Here is an 18,959-nt window from a genome sequence, read left to right as displayed (position 1 = left end):
TTGTTGGATTTCTGCTTCGTCACCACACTCCGGGCCCCGGTTGACAGCTGAGAGGATGGATCTGCAGTGGGGTACGGTTTACGCACGGCCTCAGTCAGTGCAGGGGCCTGATGTATGGCGCGTGTGATGGATGAGTGCACCATTCATAATTTCACCCGCAGACAGTGACAGATGACAAGGCCAGGGGATGGAGATTAAAATGGTGATGTTGTAGTTCTCAGGGAGTCAACATGCTGCATTTCTGTACAGTGGTGAGTTTTGTTACGCGTAGGTTTTATAGCCCTATTGGTGGAAAAGATTTTTTTTTCTTCTTTTTTTGATTTTAGTAAAAGTAGGGTATATATACAGGACAAAAATAAAATAAAAATAGAGTAAGGTAAATATTCTATTAGTTTTTAGTCGTACTTCATAAAATATTTAGTAGTCTAGTGATCTTATAAATAAAAGATGTAAAAGAATAGAAGAATATAAAAGAATTGTTTTTAGCCTGAAGGTGAAATCACACTGGGAAAAAAGCCAAACTCAAACCACAAATAAATGTTAGTCTGTCGTATATATATATATATATATATATATATATATATATATATATATATATATATATATATATATATATATATATATATATATATATATATATATATATATATATATATATATATATATATATATATATATATATATATAATATATATATATATATATTATATATATATTATAAATTTGACTAAATTAAAGTAAATTCACTGGCAGCAACTTAAATAATAAATGGCTTAATTAATTGAATTCCTGTGTGTTAGGTATTAGATAAAGTCCTTAGTGGAAAATTGAAGGATTTTTGACTGAGAAGGTACTGACACAGTCCTACAGTAGGACTTGGAGATTGGACATAGAAACTGTACGTTATAATAAAGACTTAGGTTAGATCTGCGTCCCTGATGAGAACTTAAAACACATTTTGTTTAAGTTTATTTAATTAAGTTCACACACACAGAATATGCAGTAGGCTAAATGGGTTTTGTCTGATAAAGCAGATTATTCTAAAATAAAATATAAAAGCAAATATAAAACTTGAAATTAAAAAAAAGTTTTACAATGACTACGTATTTCTGGTCTTTAGCTTAGTATTTGTATTTAAGTATTTTATTTTTTTTATATATATTAAGAAACCAGTAGGACATAAAAATTGTAGAAACTTTGTCCACACGGATACGTTTTATTGGTGCACAGAAGGCGGGTTCATACTTTGATTGACATATTTTACACCAATGAACGTTTAGACTCGACCTTCGCTCAGTGACGCCCTAACCAATCAGCATCAGCAGAGGGAGCACGCGCCCGGGCTGTGCTGAATGTAAACACAGCGTTGAAAGCGTGACCGTGATCTACAGTTAGGACTTTTATACAGAAATGATTTTAGATTTAGGTGTTTTAGAAATAACATCGTACTCTTCATGACAGAGGCTTTCTTGTAGGAAAAACATTGAGTGAGCAACGAAAAGGACGGTATTTGCCATAATCTTTTTTTCTTGTGGAGTTTGGTGTAATTATGATTTTCGGACATGCTCTGGTCAGTTTATCGTGGATTACAAAAAGCTGCAGTGAACGCATTGAAGACGAGGTTTGCCACATGCTTTATCACCATATTATCGCTATATTAGTTTATGTCCCAGTACAAATAGTAGGTGCCAAAACACTTCTACTCTAATAATTCACATTCCTCCATTGTTTCTGTTACAAATGTTTTGGCACCCTTATATATTCATCTGATCATCCTAACTATAACTGCACATTTAAAGCTGCACAATGTAAACTTTCTAGTTGTGGCCCCCCCACCTGCTTGTCTCTATGGATGGATAAGATTTTGTTTTGAGTTATTTAATAGCAGGTCTTTTATTGCACACAAATACCTTGGTTAATCCATTCTAATTGTGAGAGGGGTTGCCTCTCCTCAGATCAGACCTGTAACTTGGTCTTGTGCAGACACGCAGGTGGCAAACCCTCCACTGGAAAGGATTTACAGCTCACAATTGTTATTTGCACTCAGTTGGGTACTAGAGCTGCCTAAGATGTGAATGTCCCTATTTTGAGATAAATCCAATCATAACATGGCCGACTAGTAATATTTATTGTTAATGTTAATTTTATTGTATGCTCAATTGTAAATACTTTTGCTACTTGAGTTTTTTTCCTCTTTATTGCAGTAAAGGACCGCCACCTTTACAACGTTTGCTTTGTACTTGTGACCATGGTAACACAAACAGATTGGCCGATGCAGAGACCATTTTCGCCCTGTCGTCGGGTCACGGCAGATGTGGTGTTGCTGTGGTGAGGGTCAGTGGTCCAGCCTCTCTCTCAGCCCTGAGGAGCATGGCTGGACTCAAACACACACCCCCACCTCCACGGACAGCACTATTACGCAGCATCACTGACCCAAGAACCAAAGAGGTGCTGGACCGGGGGCTTGTGCTGTGGTTTCCAGGTGAACTTCATAATAATTATAATAAAACATCAAACTTTTATGATGCTTTTTGGGCACTTTGCAAATTAGAAAAACACAGTAAAAAAGAGAACAACAGTGAAAATAATACCTTCTTATTCTGATGCATTTCATACAAATCTCTTGTTAAAGGTGCTCTGTGTAACCTTGGTGTGTGTTTTTGCCATTTAGGCCCACACAGCTTCACAGGAGAGGACAGCGCAGAGTTCCACATCCACGGTGGTCCGGCTGTGGTCGCTGCAGTTCTACAGGCTTTAGGTAAAAACATATGGGACTGTGTGAAATTAGATTGACAATTAAGCTTTAAATACAACAAGAATCAGCCTTCAGCATATCCAGTCAATATCAGAAAGTAAAAATAAACTAATTCCTAATGTACAGAAATAAATAAAGAGAATCTTGAGAAACTATCCTGCGATCTTGAGAAATTATACCATGATCCTGTGAAAGTATCTTGCATTGAATGAATAAATGGATAAATGAATGAATGAAGGAATGAAGAGGTCGACAGGGAAGGAGAGAGAGTATAACTGCGCCTCTGCTGTGTTCCATGGGCTCTCTCCACGTGTTCTTATAAATAAAGCACGTGGTTGAGTGTGCAGAGCTTTACACACAGTGCCTTGTGTCAGTCCATTGGCCGTTGCAAGGTGAACGGCTTTTACCACTCATTGACCTGGCACACATGGGGAGGTCAGGTGGTGGAGCGAGCAGAGCTTTACGCACAGCAAGCTCCATTGGCACAAGTAGTGACCACACATGGAGCCTCTCCTCATCTGGACAAACAGTCAACCGACCTGCACTCTGCACTAGACTCTGCCCCGGGACAGAAAGGCAGGAAAGTGGGCATTAAATCAATTGAATGATGCGCCCAAAGACCCACCGCCTTTATTGCATGGAACACGGCAGACGTGCACTTACATGCTCTCACCTTCTCTGTCAACCTCTTCATTCATTCATTGTATTGGCATAGTATAGTATTGGCAAAAAAGTTTTACAGGATCACAAGATAGTTTTTTGGGATTCTCTTTATTTAATTCCTCACCTGGAGCCCTCACCCCTGCAGTTTGAATGGTCACAATTAGCACATTTCAAAGACTGAAATTATTATAACACAATTTCCTCTACAAACTGAAACATATATTGTCCTATTATGTATAAAGATTCTTTAGTTAAGACCTTTACAAACATGTTCTGAAATGCATGGGATTCCTGTGTTAGTTCATCTGTTTATGTTTTAATCTTCTCTTAAATGTTAATTCTCCTGGATGTGTTTACAATCACATTACACATTACAAATACTACTATTAACGCAAAAAATTTGTTTGTGCAGTTTTAAATATAATCACTAGAGGGCAGCGTAATATAAACCTTCATGTTTTGTTTCGCCACTAAACAGGTAATCATTTAACATTTCATCATAACTTGGGAATTATAAGCAGGAATGTACTAATGTAATGTAGATACACTACAGTTCTTTGGACAGGGGTCTAGGCTTGTCATAATAATTATTATATCAACTTATCATTCAATATATGTTAGATGGAAGAATAAGTTTATCGAGGGGACTTTTTCTTTGTAGTAGTGAGGAACTTTAAATTATTTCTCTTATTCTATGATTAGATTTGAGCTGTCAAGGGTGGAATAAATAACTTGCATGCTAAACAATATTATACATTTAGAACAGTTTTTGGGGACAAATGTTCTAAAGTTACTTGTAAATATCACACTTCCGAATGTGTTAATGTGGGGAGCCTACTGGGATCCATTTGGCTCCCGCTGTTCCTCTTGTCACTTCGCCATAATGAGATGTGAAAAATTAGTTTGAGCACAATGAAACTTTAACCTCTTTAACCCTTTGCAGTGAAGCTTTCTCTCAGAGTGACCCTGGGCTGATGTTGTTCTGTTGTTTGCTTCTTGGTGCTGGTTTAAATCTCTTTGGCTTTAGTCTAATGTGTTTGGTGTGTGCGATGCAGGAAACGTGGCTGGCATGCGGCCGGCTGAAGCTGGGGAGTTCACACGGAGGGCCTTCCAAGCAGGGAAACTTGGGCTGACTGAGGTTGGTCAAGGCAACAAAAACACAGCCACATAAACAAGGTCAGATGAGGGCCGACAGGTCAGTGAAATGGTCAGAGTATGATTCTATTGTTATATTCTATAGTTGGGAAGGTGCCAACAACAAGGTTAATGCAGGGTAAATTAACAGGTGGGAAACCGATACATGGTAGTGTAGTGGTTTGCGTAGTCTGTGAGGACCAGAGATCGGATTGAACACTAAAAAATTATAGGTTTTGGCTAAATCAGCCATCTTTGTTGTCAGCAAGCCAAAAGCCCATAGAAAGGCATTATCCAAAACTAAAAGAAAAATATCTGTCAGCTGGACACAAAGTTGTAGGAGTGAAGACGTTTCGCTGCTCATCCACTTCTTCAGTTCTGGTCAGATTACTGGTGGTCACTGCCTTGTATCTGTCTGAAGGGAGGGGCTAACTACGCTGAAACTAAAACACCTATTGTTTACAGTTTCTGTTTGTAGGTTAAGTTTATTAAGCTACACCAAGTGTGCACTGTGCCTGAGTCCTACTTAGCATAATGAGTGATTTCACACCTATTAGCGTCCTGGCTATCCCTATTGTTTTCTTTGTTTTGATTTGGGTCTGAGGATGGAGTTACAGAGAGGGGATTGATGACGTCTAAAGCCCCCATTCCTGTTCAAGGGAGGATTGTGTTTCCTAACAAAAATGGCCTCTTTAACTCCCCTCTCAAACCATTTATTTTCTTTGTCTAAGATCTGAACTTCACTATCTTCAAAGGAGTGGTTAGTGTCTTTGAAATGGAGATGCACAGCAGACTGGTGTCCAGAGGAGCACTAGCGATGGTATTGGTACAGTCTCTTATGGAGTGGTTTAGTTTCTCCAATGTACCGCTCACTGCACTCTTCACTACGCTGAATGGAGTAAACCACATTGCTTTTTTTGTGGCTCAGGGTTTTGTATTTTGAATGAACCAGTTTCTGTCTTAAAGTGTTTGTAGGTTTGAAATAGACTGGATTTTCATACTGTCTGAAAAGTCTCTGAAGCTTTTCAGACACACCAGCTGTGTAAAGAATTCTTTCTTTCTAGGTTCAGATTCCATGTTAGATCTATTGAGGCTGGCTTTAAAGAGGGTTTCAAAGCTCTCTCTGCTTGTGGATGTCCAAAATGGGCCTTCAATACATCTAAGAGAGGAAAAGAAAAAAAAGAAAAGAAAACAGGACAACAGGGAATCTGAACCTAGAAGGAAAGATGTAACGACCCCGTAAACTTTTGTTGTAAATGTGCTTTCTTTGTGGCACTTCCAGTTAAGCGGGGAATCCCATTAATTTCAATGGAGATTTGGGAAAAGTTTTGCCTCTAAAATACGATATAAAAGTATAAAAAAGCATGATATAATGTCCATGCGCAACAAGTCAACCCTACACCGATTCTCTGAGGGGTTTTAAAATGGCTTTGTAGTGCGTATAGAACTTATTTACTGTCAGGATCGGCAGCTCCGTGCAAAATAATACAACCCCAATGACAATGGAGGTGCCCTTTGCAACTTCCAGAATAAGGTGAATAGTCTATAGAGATGAGATTGAACACTATAAACCTGTATATAGTAAAACAGCATATGGACAGACTCTACCTCATGTGAAAGCTCAGAACCTCCAGAATTCACTCACTGAGCTGTAGAGGCTGAACTAACACTGATTAATGATTGGCTGCAGGTGCTGGGGTTTAGGTAGTGAGGATTCAGATTTCAGCAAACCAACTGGATTTCAGCATTCAAACTGGCAACCCAAATGCAAGACTTATGAGGCTCATCCTGCTTTCTGATTGGGTAACCACAACATGAAATGACAACCTCAGGAACTTGTCCGTAATGTTTTTGTAATTAAGAATAAATCAACATTCAAAGTGATATCAGTAAAACCTATATTTGATTTGAACATGTTCACCTTGTACCTCAGGACACAGATAGGTTGTGTTTATGAAATTTGAAATACAAATCTTGCATATCCCTACTTATAGTATTAAGGGTTTAACAAATGCCCTACACACATTGTTGTACACTGAACCCTAATGTGTTTGTGTGTAGGTGGAGGGTCTGGGTGATCTGATCCACGCAGAGACAGAGGCCCAGAGGAGGCAGGCGCTGAGGCAGATGTCTGGAGACCTGGGACGCCTTTATCAGGACTGGAGCAGCAGACTCAAACGGGTGGGTCCTCATCAAATACACGATTAGTATCTCTGTGCAGTTAATCACATTTTATTGAGATTCAGTTCTTTATAATAGAAAACGATTTGCTTTGGTGTTTTTAATCGAAAGGTCCACATCCTCTGTCTGTAAAAGCATGTGGCTTGGAGCAGAGGTCAGACTTTGGAGGAAGAAATGTGACAGTTTTTTGTGTTAAATGGCAATGATTCAAGGTCTGTAAAGTCTACGTTCAGGAAATTGATGTTAACAACATTTTGAGGCAGTACTATATAACAGACTTGATACATGATACTCATTTTGATGCCCAAATGATCATTTTAGAGCTCTTTTTTTACACAATATTGCAATTTTTATACTAGACAATAGTATTTGTTTATTACACCAAGTGGTTTAGGTCATTAGTTCTGATAAAATTGTTCAAGAAAGGTCCAATTTTATCCAGTTTATGCGATTTTTTTTTTTTTTTCAGTATCAATACTTCCTCAAATGAGTATCTAATATTGATTGATTAGTACCTGATTTTCGATACTTTTGACAATGCCACACTGCCCTATATTTTTAGTAGGACAGAGCAATTTATTACATTTTAAATCGAACTGATATGCTTTCAATTCTCTTTTTTTATTAAGAGTCCACAGTCAATCCTCTGTCAGTAAAATAATGCAGTTTGGAGCAAAGTTCAGAGTTTGGAGGAAGCTAGAAATTAGACTTATTTAATTTTTTTTGGCTGAAAATCAAAAATAAGGGAAAAAATGATTATGATACTTTCCATTTCGCTCAGCTGTGCTCTAAATCTCAGACAAAGTGGATATCCTCCTCTATAGTTGAAACGTTTATTGAGCAGAATTGTGTGAACAGACCTCAGACGAACTGTATTCCCCCGGTGGACATATCGTGAATGACATTCTGTGAAATCCCTGTGTTTTGGAACAACACGGATTGTACTTTGCTGTGCTGTTCTTTTAGGTCAGGGCTTGGTACTTTCACAGCTAAAACAATGCATTTTGTCTGCTCCTCTCCCGACCCCACAGCTGTATGGACAGTCAGTATGTTATCTTTGGGGGATAGGTGGCTTCCTGCTATTATCTTGGTAGAGTATGTGACAGCTAAGCGCGTGTCAATACGAGGAATAACAAGGGTGTTCCGAATGGACAAGTGGAAAAAACATGCAAGAAATCACACAACAAACAGACAAAATGCACAGAGAGATTGGGCTGAAAATAGTGAAATGGAAGCTCGTATGAAGACAGTCCCGAATCTCAATTACATGAAGTTTAATGATATTTAAAGATGCGCTATGCAGCTTTTGGGGTTAAAGGTATGCAACCAATTTGTTTCCATGGAGATGCTATTGTTTTTCCAGAAGTTTTAAACAGTCTGGCATTGGACTTCAATCAATTTCCATGGAAACAAGCGACTGAAGCTAACACATCAAGTTACATGTCAGATTTGTGAAGAATGCAAGTTTTTCAATTTAATGCCCTACTATGGAGCTTTATAAACCACCATGTCCATTCACACCACCTTGAGAATGATCTAATCTCAAAAGCTAAGCAGGGTCGGGCCTACAGACTGTTACTGTGTCCTTAGGCAAGACACTTCATCCACATTGTCCAGTAAGAACGTGGTGTGTGCGTGAATGATTGGTGGCGGTTGGAGGGGCCGATGGCGCAGATCCGCAGCCTCACTTCTGTCAGTCTGTCCTAGGGCAGCTGTAGCTACAATAGTAACTTACCGTAACTTATCAGCGAGTGTGGAGTGAATGAATAATGACTAAAGTGTAGCGCTCTGAGAGGTTTTGACAAGGCTGTAAAGTGCATTACAAGTGCAAGCCATTATCATCATCATTATTATTATTATTATTATTACTTCAGGATATTGATGAATTATGATTTTTTACATCGGCCAAGACCAAGTACAAGTGTGTTTACAGCTGTAGCACTGTGTTCTCCTCATCCTACCTTTTTCTGTTGCTTTTGGCTCCACTCACCGTTCAGTGACCAACATGAACGTTTCACCTGTCTGGGCCCGAGCCAAGCACTGCTCTACTGTTACTACCATTATATATGTAGAAGCATCATTTTCCAGGCATAACCCCCAGAGAAATGTGTTCAACTGTTGTCCTAATGCTTTTCCCAGAATCAATCCAAAGCATATTTGTTTTGGAGAGGCTTTTCTGGGAAACTAGTACTGCAATATCAGAGTCCTTCATCTTAACTCTGCAATATCCAGGTGAAAGATGTTCCTACAACAATGTAATCTGGAATACATGGCTTCCACCTTTATAACGAGGCCTATAATAAAAATATGGAAATCTTCCTGCTTTTGTGAAGCAGCACCACTATTGTCTTTATGTCACTGTATGTAGATTTATCACTGTTTGGAAATACATTATAAATACATTAGAAATGGTCCATGTCTCATTCTGTTTGTCTCACTGTTACAGTGTGTTAGTTTAGCGATAATACTGTTCTCAAAATAGTGTTATTTAGGCAGGTTTGATAACAGTGTACCCTGTTATCAAATGATACTTGATAACAGGGTACACTGGGGGGGTTATATTTATTTCGATGACCTCACCTTCAGAACAGACTGGCCCTGGTTCAGAGGTGCCAAAAGGTGCACTGAAACCTCAGTAAAGGCAGATTAAATAAGGACACTTGATGAACAGTAACATCTTTGCGCCTCAGTCAGCGTGGTCTGTACCACCACTGCCTTTGGACCCCCCGTTGGTTTTGGCCCATCAGGGGACAAGGACCGTGGGACGGGACCCACTGATCTAATGGTACCTAAACATGTGGAGGATTTGTGTCCTTACGATGATTCACATCAGAATGTAGCTCTGAATGTGTGAGCCACAGCCTGGACGTGTAGTATTTTTCCTGTGCCATTGTTCTGTACAGATAATGCCTCGCCAATAGGATAATGGTATGTGCGTGAAGATGTACACCTGGGCTCCTTCCTGTCACATATTGTTAACATAAACAATAACACTTAAAAATAGTTCAACCTTTGACCCTTGTGTTCCTTTAGAACCTGGCACACGTCGAGGCGTTTATCGACTTCAGTGAAGACGAGCTGATCGAGGAGGGAGTTCTGGACCAGGGTGAGTGACAGAGAGGAGTGGGCAGTCCTCACAGAGTGTATAAGGTCTTTGTCAGTCTATGACAGTCCTCCCTGGAGCCCAGAGCCTGGTCTCCCTCAGAGAGGAGGCTTTCCTGTTTGGATCTTCAGTGACCATCGTGTGAGCTGCTCTCACTGTGAAGAACCAATGCCATCCAAACTTTGAAAAGTATTTCCTAAAGGAAGCAGGAGGCCAAGGGACTCCTTCAAAGCCTGCTGCCCTGCCACTCATGGCAGCAGCAACGGTGGTGTTGGTGGAGTTTCCCATGGTCCTGTGCATGTGAGCATGTTGTTGTTATTATGTGATGTCTCCAGAGACTGGGGCACTGCTATAGATCTGACACATTAAAGCCTAAGCTATTGTTTGTTTTAGTGGCTCAGTAGTTCTTATGAAAAGCATCTGTTTAAGTGGGAAGGGTTTATAAGTGAGGACCCAGTTACTGGGGGTGCAACCCCTAATATTCATTCAGTGTTTAAATTTAATAAATCTACTAGGGCTGGGTGATTTTGCCTAAAAATAAAATTGTAGATTTTTTTCCTCCTCTAAAAATCTTTTGCAAACTACAGAAAATTGGGAAAATGGGGAAAAAAAAGAGATTGTATTCAGAAGTGATCGTGTTTAACACATTGGCCACTGGGGTAAATCGTTTATGAATGACATAAAACAAACTATTGCATTAAACATGCAACCCCAACATTTAATTTAACCTTGCTGATTTCAAAGCAATTGATTAAATTGATTTGATTAATCAATTTAATGCCTTAAAATCTACTGTATCTGATTACACTGCATGTTTGTGATCTATTATAATCTTCTACTGGAGCGAAAGTTACTTTTACAATTTCATGCATTATTTATTCACACCATGATTGGTGAGTTACGTCTGTAGCCACAGCTGCCCTGGGACAAACTGACAGAGGCGAGGGCCCTCCAACCCCCAACAATAAGCAGCTGGGACAAGTGTTTGATGAGCGCTTTAACCACGGAGCCACAGCCAACTGCAGTGCATCTTTGGCTCTGTCTATAAAACAGATCTTGATCCAGGGACCCTTAGTTCAGGCGTCAATTCTAAATTAGGTCATCAAAAATCTGCAAGTCAATATTAGCCTGTGTAGGGAAAGCACTGTATTACTATAACAAAATAATTGTTTGTTTTTTTACACAGTTACCATTGCACATTGCAACCCGAACATAAATACGCTTCTCTATTGGCGCTTTATTAACAGGATTTTGTCCTTAAGTGTATAGTGTAAACAGACTGGGCCCTGACCCACTTCTGTCCAGACGACTGTCCAGACAGAGCCTGGGTTCCAGACTCCAGTTTCCAGCCTCGTCACAGGATTGTGCTACAAAGGCTTTACATTATTCTACAAGGCCGAGAAAGTGAAGTCGCACAAACCTTCGTCACATCCTCTTCCTCTGTGCTTCTCCTTCACAGTGGACCAGTCCATATCTGAGCTCCAATCTGAGGTTGAGCACCACCTGCAGGATGAGCGGCGCGGGGAGAGGCTGCGCAGCGGCGTGCACGTGGTTATCGCTGGAGCCACCAACGCGGGGAAGAGCAGCCTCCTCAACACACTCTGTAAGACACACAAGCACACACAGGTGACAAGGAATCATTAGCTTTTGTAGTTACGAGATTGTGCAAACCGTTAGAACTATTGTAAAATGTGTTTATAAATGTCTTGGTTGAGGTTTAAGCTTTGTAATTTTTATAATAGAATATTGGCATAGATATATCCGTATATTCTAGTTTGTTTGTTTTTTTGTTTTTTTAGCAGAACATTTTGGCAGAATTGTTATTATTATCCACTTGATAGTCCCAATTTGCTTTCATTCAAAATAGCAGTCTTGTTATTATCTTGGAAACTTTAGAAACTACAATTTCACAAACCTCACATCCTGGAGTTTGATCATTTCTCTGGGAGTGTAGTAGAAGTTTTGGTTCCCTAAACATTTTGGTAACCTTCTCAGCACTTTTTTGCATGAATGTTGATCAAAAGTTGGATTTTGGATTGTAACTTTGGTTAGTAACGTAATTTGAAAGTTCACTGTGAGCTAGGATAAACCCCTCAGTGGTTACTCTAGGACTTAGCCTAATACATAAATGTGCCATATACAGACCACATTAAAACATCCACATTATTGATGGTGAAGCTGTTCCCTCACTTGATCTATACTTTTGGTCTATGTTTAACACATGCCTTCTAATTTGTCATTCTTTATATTTCACCATTCTCATTCATAGTTTCTTGTTGGCCCTATAACACTGAAGCACATTTCTAGTTTGTAAATTTGTTCACCAACACTGGGAATACAGTTTTTTCCACTGTTTTTTTATTCGTTATGTTTTATATTAATTATAATCTGTTTGTGGACCAGGCCAGAGACCGGCTGCCATTGTGTCTCCAATCGCGGGCACCACTAGGGACGTAGTGGACACGGCTTTGGACATCGGAGGTTTTCCTGTAGTTCTCAGCGACACAGCAGGACTCAGGGATAGCGCCGACCTGGTGGAGAGAGAGGGGGTCCGCAGGGCGCGCCAGAGGTACAACACAACCCCTGTGAAACTATATGTACAATTATTACATGGGTAAATCATCTTAGACGTTTTTACGAATTTGACCTCTGTAAAAGTGTTAGATTATGCTCATAGGAGTTGAGTTAGATCAGGGGTGCTCAGACTTTTTCAGTATGTGAGCTACTTTTAAAATGATCGTGTCTGAAAGATCTACCACCTAATACAAAAATGTTAAACATATATTTATTTGTAAATGTATTATGAATTCTTACATGTACAGTACATTTTGATGTACCTGCACAACGTCATGAGATAATACTGCACAACACAATTGAACTTCCTACATGTTCATAATTACTTGAATGATGATTACTGCTCTGATTTGCACTGAAAAGAATCAGTGAGGGATGCAGAGTTCGGGCAGTAGCTTCTGACAGCCAGGAGTAAAATTGCATTTTTTGTTTGAAAGCAATAACGGAGCTAATCATGTTGATTACGGTTTTGTCTTTTTTTTTTTATAGCCATAAAAATCATGTTTACTGCATTTTTTCACACAACTACTTCTATTTTACACGTCTATCCGTATTTTTTCTTTTACGCATCAAATAAATGACTGGGAAAATCCCCGCAGCGCCCGCGCTCTCATTCGTCACCTTCGAGGGACAACAGAGGCAGATTACAGTAATGACGGTAAAATATTTAGACAGCCCCATGTCTCCGCTTTGAGACGCCGTTTGAATTTACATGAGAGCACGACTGGGCGCGGAGTTACGCTGCTGGAAAGTCCACAACCCGCTCTATCGATGATAGGATCCGACGCTATAGGGTTAAACTAACTCGCGCTTGTTTATGCGTGTGCAGCGCCCATGATGTGACCTCGGGTCAGGTGTAATCTGACCGTTGTCCTGTATATTAGTCATGTGACTGGATGACGGGACGTGATCTACCCAAAATGCCTTTGCGATCGACTGGTGGATCGACGTAATTAACACCCCTGAGTTAGATCATCCATTTAGGCCAGGAATGATTATACGCAGTGACTCAGGTTATAGTTCACAGCTTAGAGTAGTTCCAGGACTTAACTAATAACAGATACTCCTTACTGTAAACAACTAGGATGTGCTAACTTCAGTGTAGTCAGCTCCTCTCTTCAGACAGACGTAAGACAGTGGCTTATCAAAACCCTGTCAGAACTGAAGAAGAACCTTAGATGAGTGGGAAATGTATTTGCTATTCAAAAAAAAAAAATTACCAGTTTTCTTTTGCAGTGGATTTTGGACTGAGGGATTACACAGCTGTGGGATGTAAAAGCCTTGCCTAAAATATAGACTGGAGTATTCAGGATTAGTGGATAGATTAGCCTCAAATCTAAATATACTACTAGAAAAAAGTGGTTATTCTATTGCACTGAAAAACTAGTGCAGCATATATGTGTCCTGTAAGTCTATATGCAGGTTTAGGGTGTTCACACTTGTCATAAATTTGTCCCAGTTTGAGTGCGGTTTAATTTTGGTATCGTCTTAGTTTAGGCCTGTTCTAGTTCTGATTTTGTTCTGAGTTTAGTCCCAGTTTAGTCACAATTTTTATGTGGTGTGTGGACGCAACCCAGGTTCTGTTTGATTGTAGTTCCTTTGTTAAACAAGTAATTGCGCAGGATACTTAGATTCTTAGATGTAATAGCAGACCAAATGATAATATTTGTTTGGGTAGATGGGCTCAAAGGACTGAGACGAACGCATTACTTCCTGCAGAGAGCATCCGTAAAGAAATAAATAATAAATATCCGATACATTACACAAAGGAACACACCACCTATCTTCCTCTGAGTTTCTGAACATCACTTTGTTTTAAGTATTTTTTCTGCTCTGTATCTGTACAAGCCCCTAACTTGGCACCATACAGTAAATTAACACATAACAGAGCAGCGAGACTCTGATACAACATGAAGTATCTACTCCAAAACAAAGAAAGGAAGAAATAATTCACCGCTCTCCTTATGTACATTATGATATATTTCCACAATGTCTGCCGGGCCGCCACTGTTAGCATTACAGCTATAAATACGTGGGATAAATCGTCATAGGAGGTTGCATAATGAATAGAGTTTTGCTGGTTCAGGTTGAAATAAATGGCTCTTGACCAGCAGCTGCTTCCACTGTTTATAGTGGTGAAGAATGGAGGTACTTGGAGTGTCCGTTATAAGGGCGTTATCAGAATGAGACAGCACAAACACAGAGTTGAGTGACCACTGCAGACATAACACTTGTATACTTATTTATATACTTAAATATACACACATGTTTTTTATCACTTATGTGTCTGGTGCCAGAGGAGAGGGGAAGTAACTCAATGATAAGGGACGTGTTATTTATCACATAATACGTCATAGCTGTGTGCAGAAATACATGTAAGTCGTACTGTTTGTAGTATGTATTAGTGGTGTTACAATTCTAAAATTTCAAAACCGATTCTGATACTAAGGAGTAGATTCGATACTCAATATGATTCCACAGATTCTCATACCACAATGATAATAAAAGCACTCTTTATTTAGACAATAGAGTGTCATTTTTAACCTTAAATAATAGAACTTTCTTAGACTTATATCTGTGTAATCCGTCAGTCGTCCAGTAGGTTCCATAGTGGTCCATGGGCTATGTGTCTTATACTTGTTCTGATACAGCTCAAGATGATTCTAAAGTTATTCAGGAAAGGTTCATTTCTGTCCTGTGAATGTGACTGTTTTAATATATGCACCTGCTCAAATGAGTATCTAGTTTCAATGCAAGTTTTAGTATTGAGTCACATCTGATTTTCAGTTCTTTTAACAACCCTATAATTGTGGCACAGTGATTGAGTGGCTAGCTTCACAGCAAGAAGGTCCTGGGTTCAACTCTCAGGCTGCCCGGGCCTTTCTGTGTAGCGTTTGCTCCCTATGTCTGGGTGGGTTTCGTCTGGTTTCCCCCATCAACCCCAAACATGCACCATGGGTAAAATCCTCAAGCTAAGGTAGTCCTGACTCGCCCCAGATCTGGAGATGAGGACAATTTCCCTATAAAGTGTACCTTAAAGAGAAGGAAAAGAGAGATGCTATTCAGAGTAATGAAAAATCAGGACTCTTTTTACATTGCCAGAGCCATAACATTGCCATAACAAATCTTTTCTAATTGTCAAATATCTTCAAAATGGCGTCATAACAGGAAAAAATAATGTGTCCAAAAAACAGTTGTCACATAATTGAGTGTTACATCCTTATACGTTCGTGTCCATTGTGTCCCTGTTGATGAGTGGTGTCTGATGACGTGTGTGAAGTGGGACATAGGCAGCTCCTCAGAGACTGACCACAGCAGGAGCCGGTCAGAGACTCATGACCTGGGTCACTATAGGAAGGATGTGCTTAGTACAAGCATCCTGCTGCCGTTACCTCATAGGCCCAAAAACACAGCCAATATTTCCAACGCTAAACATGCATCTACTGTACATGAGGGATTTTGTAGTTCGGGTTCTTACAGCTTTGGAATTAATCACATTTGAACCGTGATTATAATTATTGGTCCAGTCGATTACAGTTAATGAGCAGTGAGTAGGGACCCATCTCCAGATCTAGAGCTAGTCTTGTTCAGGACTACTTTACCTGGAGGATTTTACTTATGGTGCATGTTTTGGTTTGGGAGAAACTGGAGTGGCTGGAGGAAAACCCACCTAGACACAAGGCTGAACATTCAAATGCCACAGAAAGCCCATGGCAGCCTGGGAGTCGAATCTGGAACCTTCTTACTGTGTAGCGCGAGAACTAACCACTCAGCCACTTTATTGATAGTCATTCCTCATTTGTGAATTTTGTTTTCTGACAATGGTGATAAAACGTTCTTTTTCTGATCCTTTTAGAATAGTATGAAAGTAGTTTAAAGAACAATTACTACATAAAGATTCTGTTCTGATTGGTTTCGCGGCTTGTTTTCCTGTTCAAAACCTGAAACAAAACCACTTTTCAAATCAACAAAGGCTTTTCTAATGAATCAAGAACCACACTCTTGACTGCACATTCGCAACTGCTTCAAATCATTCTTTTAATTAAGCCCCTAAGATGATGTTTTTTCCATAGTGCTGCTTCTTTCTGATCTACATTTTATTGGCTCATTCATGATTCTCATTCTCTACACTTCCCTTCTTTCATACCATAAGTTTGTGTAATCGATTTTGGAAATATAATATCCGTGTAATCCTTTCTCAGGGTGGAGCAGGCGGATGTGACCCTGGTGGTGGTGGACTGTGCTCAGATTCCATTGGACCAGCCCACAGTCTCCTTCCTCCGGGACCACATTAAGACCGTGCTGCCGTCCCAGGACCCCAGTCACACAGGTACAGGGATCATACTACAGATGTTTATCCAGACTCCAGCAGCAACAAATAAACAAACACACAATTTGAAATGTTCTCACCTGCCCACAAGCGAATTGAACATGGACTGCAGTAACATGGAGAGAATCTAGTGGTGAGATGTGAGAATACAACCGGGTTACAGATGGTAGCTTTAAAGCACATGTGTCAAACTCAAAGCCCGGGGTCCAAATGCGGCCCGCCACGTCATTTTATGTGGCCCACGAGAAGGTAAATTAAGGCTTGACTGTCATTTTAAAATAAGTCTGTGCTGCTTTAATGTGAGCATCGACAATAAACTAATGAGATTTTCCCAACAAGTGACACTGAAAAATATTTGCAAATAATCATCCCAAATTGTTCAGGAAGAGGAAAATTGTCGGCGTGGAAGGCAGTTTCAAGAAAGGTGCTAAAGGTGAATACAAGTTTGTGCTTTAAGGAGAAAATCTGTATGTTTTTTGTGTTATGAGGCGAGGTCGGTACAATCTACGTCGACATTTTGACACCAAACACGGAGCTAAGTATGAAAGAGTTAGTCTGCAAGAAAAACAACAAATTGTCCAATAATTAAAAGGCTGTTTTTGAAGCAGTGCTGAAGGTGTGCGCTGACCAGATGCACACTTTAAAAAATGTCAGTTTATCAGGAAATACACAGTTACACGGAGTTACACAGACGTCGTATTTGCAACTTGAATAAGTAATAAATACAGAAACAGTTATTTAACAAGTTTAAAAGTAGTTACATTTATTTTACATGACATTTGTTTACATTTAGTGACATTTATCCTGCCGCACAGTCACATCTGACCCTTGATGGCGGCCATTTTGCTGATGTGGCCCTCGGTGAAAATGAGTTTGACGCCCCTGCTTTAAAGGGACACTATGTATGGTTTTAGGTTTTAGGTGGAGGGTCTGAAACCTTCTTTTCAAAGCTGGCTGACAACAGAGTGAGGTATGTGTAGAACTATGAACGTCTGTCCTGTTTACAAGTTTTCCCAAAGCAAAAAAGTCAGTTTTCCTCATGAAACCCAGCCTGTGAAGTGACGAGTTTATGACTGTTTACATTCGTCCGTGTGTGCTCAGAGCAGTGCATCGTGGTGCTGAATAAGCTGGACCTGCTGACGGAGCAGAGGAGACAGAGGCTTCGCTCAGACCTAAGCTCATGGACGGCCCCTCCCTCTGTCTGCTGTGTCTCCTGTCTCACCGAAGAGGGACTACAGCACTTCCTCTCGCAACTACAGCTCAGGGTCCAGCAGCTGTGAGTGTGTGCAGAGTATCCACATCTTTATCAGGCAAATGTAGAGCTTTGTAATGAATCATATTAATGGAATTGAAATGGCTAAATCTCAATTTTATTAAGATTATGATCAGCTCTAAGGGTCTTTAATGGACTAGTCTACACTACAGGAAACCCTCAGCTGAAGCATGAGGTTTGGTGCAGAGTCCAGACTTTGGAGGAACATATTTTACTACGGTTGCCCAAAAATAATCCCATTGAATTGAATCAAAACAGTGCTAGACAAATGCTTCTATATTTGATTTAGTAAACCGTGACTGTAATGATTCCTCACAGAAAGAACTTCAGGAAAACGTTCTGGATTTGTTTGGATGTCTTCAGTCTAATCTTAAAGGCTCTAATCTAACGTAATATTGTTTTCCTCTCAGGTGTGGAGACCCTCTGTCCGGTGGCCCCTCGCTGACTCAGGCGCGGCACAGATCTCACCTGCAGCTCTGCGTCTCTGCTCTGAAACAGTTCCGTCGTTACCGGGACTCGGACCTGGCTCTGGCCGCTGAGGGGGTCCGCCTCGCCCTCACCTGCATCGGGCGCATCACGGGACGGGTCGGGCCTGAAGAGATCTTGGACATTATCTTCAAAGACTTCTGCATCGGGAAATAAAGTGAGGAGTCAGAGCGGAAACATGTGGACATAAGCAATAGAGCTGAACTGTCCTGCCTGTTTTGAAGTAAATAGCACATTAAGTTCTTACCATAGGCTTAACATTTTAATTTAATAAAAAGTTTTGGAAAAGAGTCAAAAGGCTAACCAGTTTTGTGGTAACAATGTAAATAGCGCTGGTGTTTTCTTCTAAACTTAACCGTTTAGAAAGTTTCAGATAATTAGAGGCCTTGTCTTCAGGAGGCAAGGAAAGCTTATTTGTATAGCTTAACTCATTCACAAATAATAAGAAAGACATCAAAAT

General features: G+C 40.0%; 2 protein-coding genes across 2 annotated transcripts in view; both read left to right on the top strand.

The window, feature by feature from the left end:
* ankmy1 (ankyrin repeat and MYND domain containing 1) overlaps positions 1-18,959 on the top strand; it is a 295,837-nt gene that overhangs the window by 122,712 nt on the left and 154,166 nt on the right. The gene's annotated exons all lie outside the window — the stretch shown is intronic.
* On the top strand, positions 1,335-18,792 carry gtpbp3 (GTP binding protein 3, mitochondrial). The gene is made up of 11 exons (XM_033965067.2): positions 1,335-1,621; positions 2,205-2,482; positions 2,672-2,758; positions 4,474-4,556; positions 6,614-6,733; positions 9,767-9,839; positions 11,296-11,439; positions 12,240-12,405; positions 16,613-16,740; positions 17,842-18,016; positions 18,424-18,792. Exons 1-11 carry the CDS (start codon positions 1,563-1,565, stop codon positions 18,653-18,655), a joined length of 1,545 nt encoding a protein of 514 aa, XP_033820958.1. The 5' UTR covers positions 1,335-1,562; the 3' UTR covers positions 18,656-18,792.

This window comes from Periophthalmus magnuspinnatus, chromosome 4 (genome assembly GCF_009829125.3).
Source record: "Periophthalmus magnuspinnatus isolate fPerMag1 chromosome 4, fPerMag1.2.pri, whole genome shotgun sequence".
Lineage (NCBI taxonomy): Eukaryota > Metazoa > Chordata > Actinopteri > Gobiiformes > Gobiidae > Periophthalmus > Periophthalmus magnuspinnatus.
Note: the sequence above shows the minus strand (reverse complement) of the source record. Positions and strands in the feature narration are given on the sequence as shown.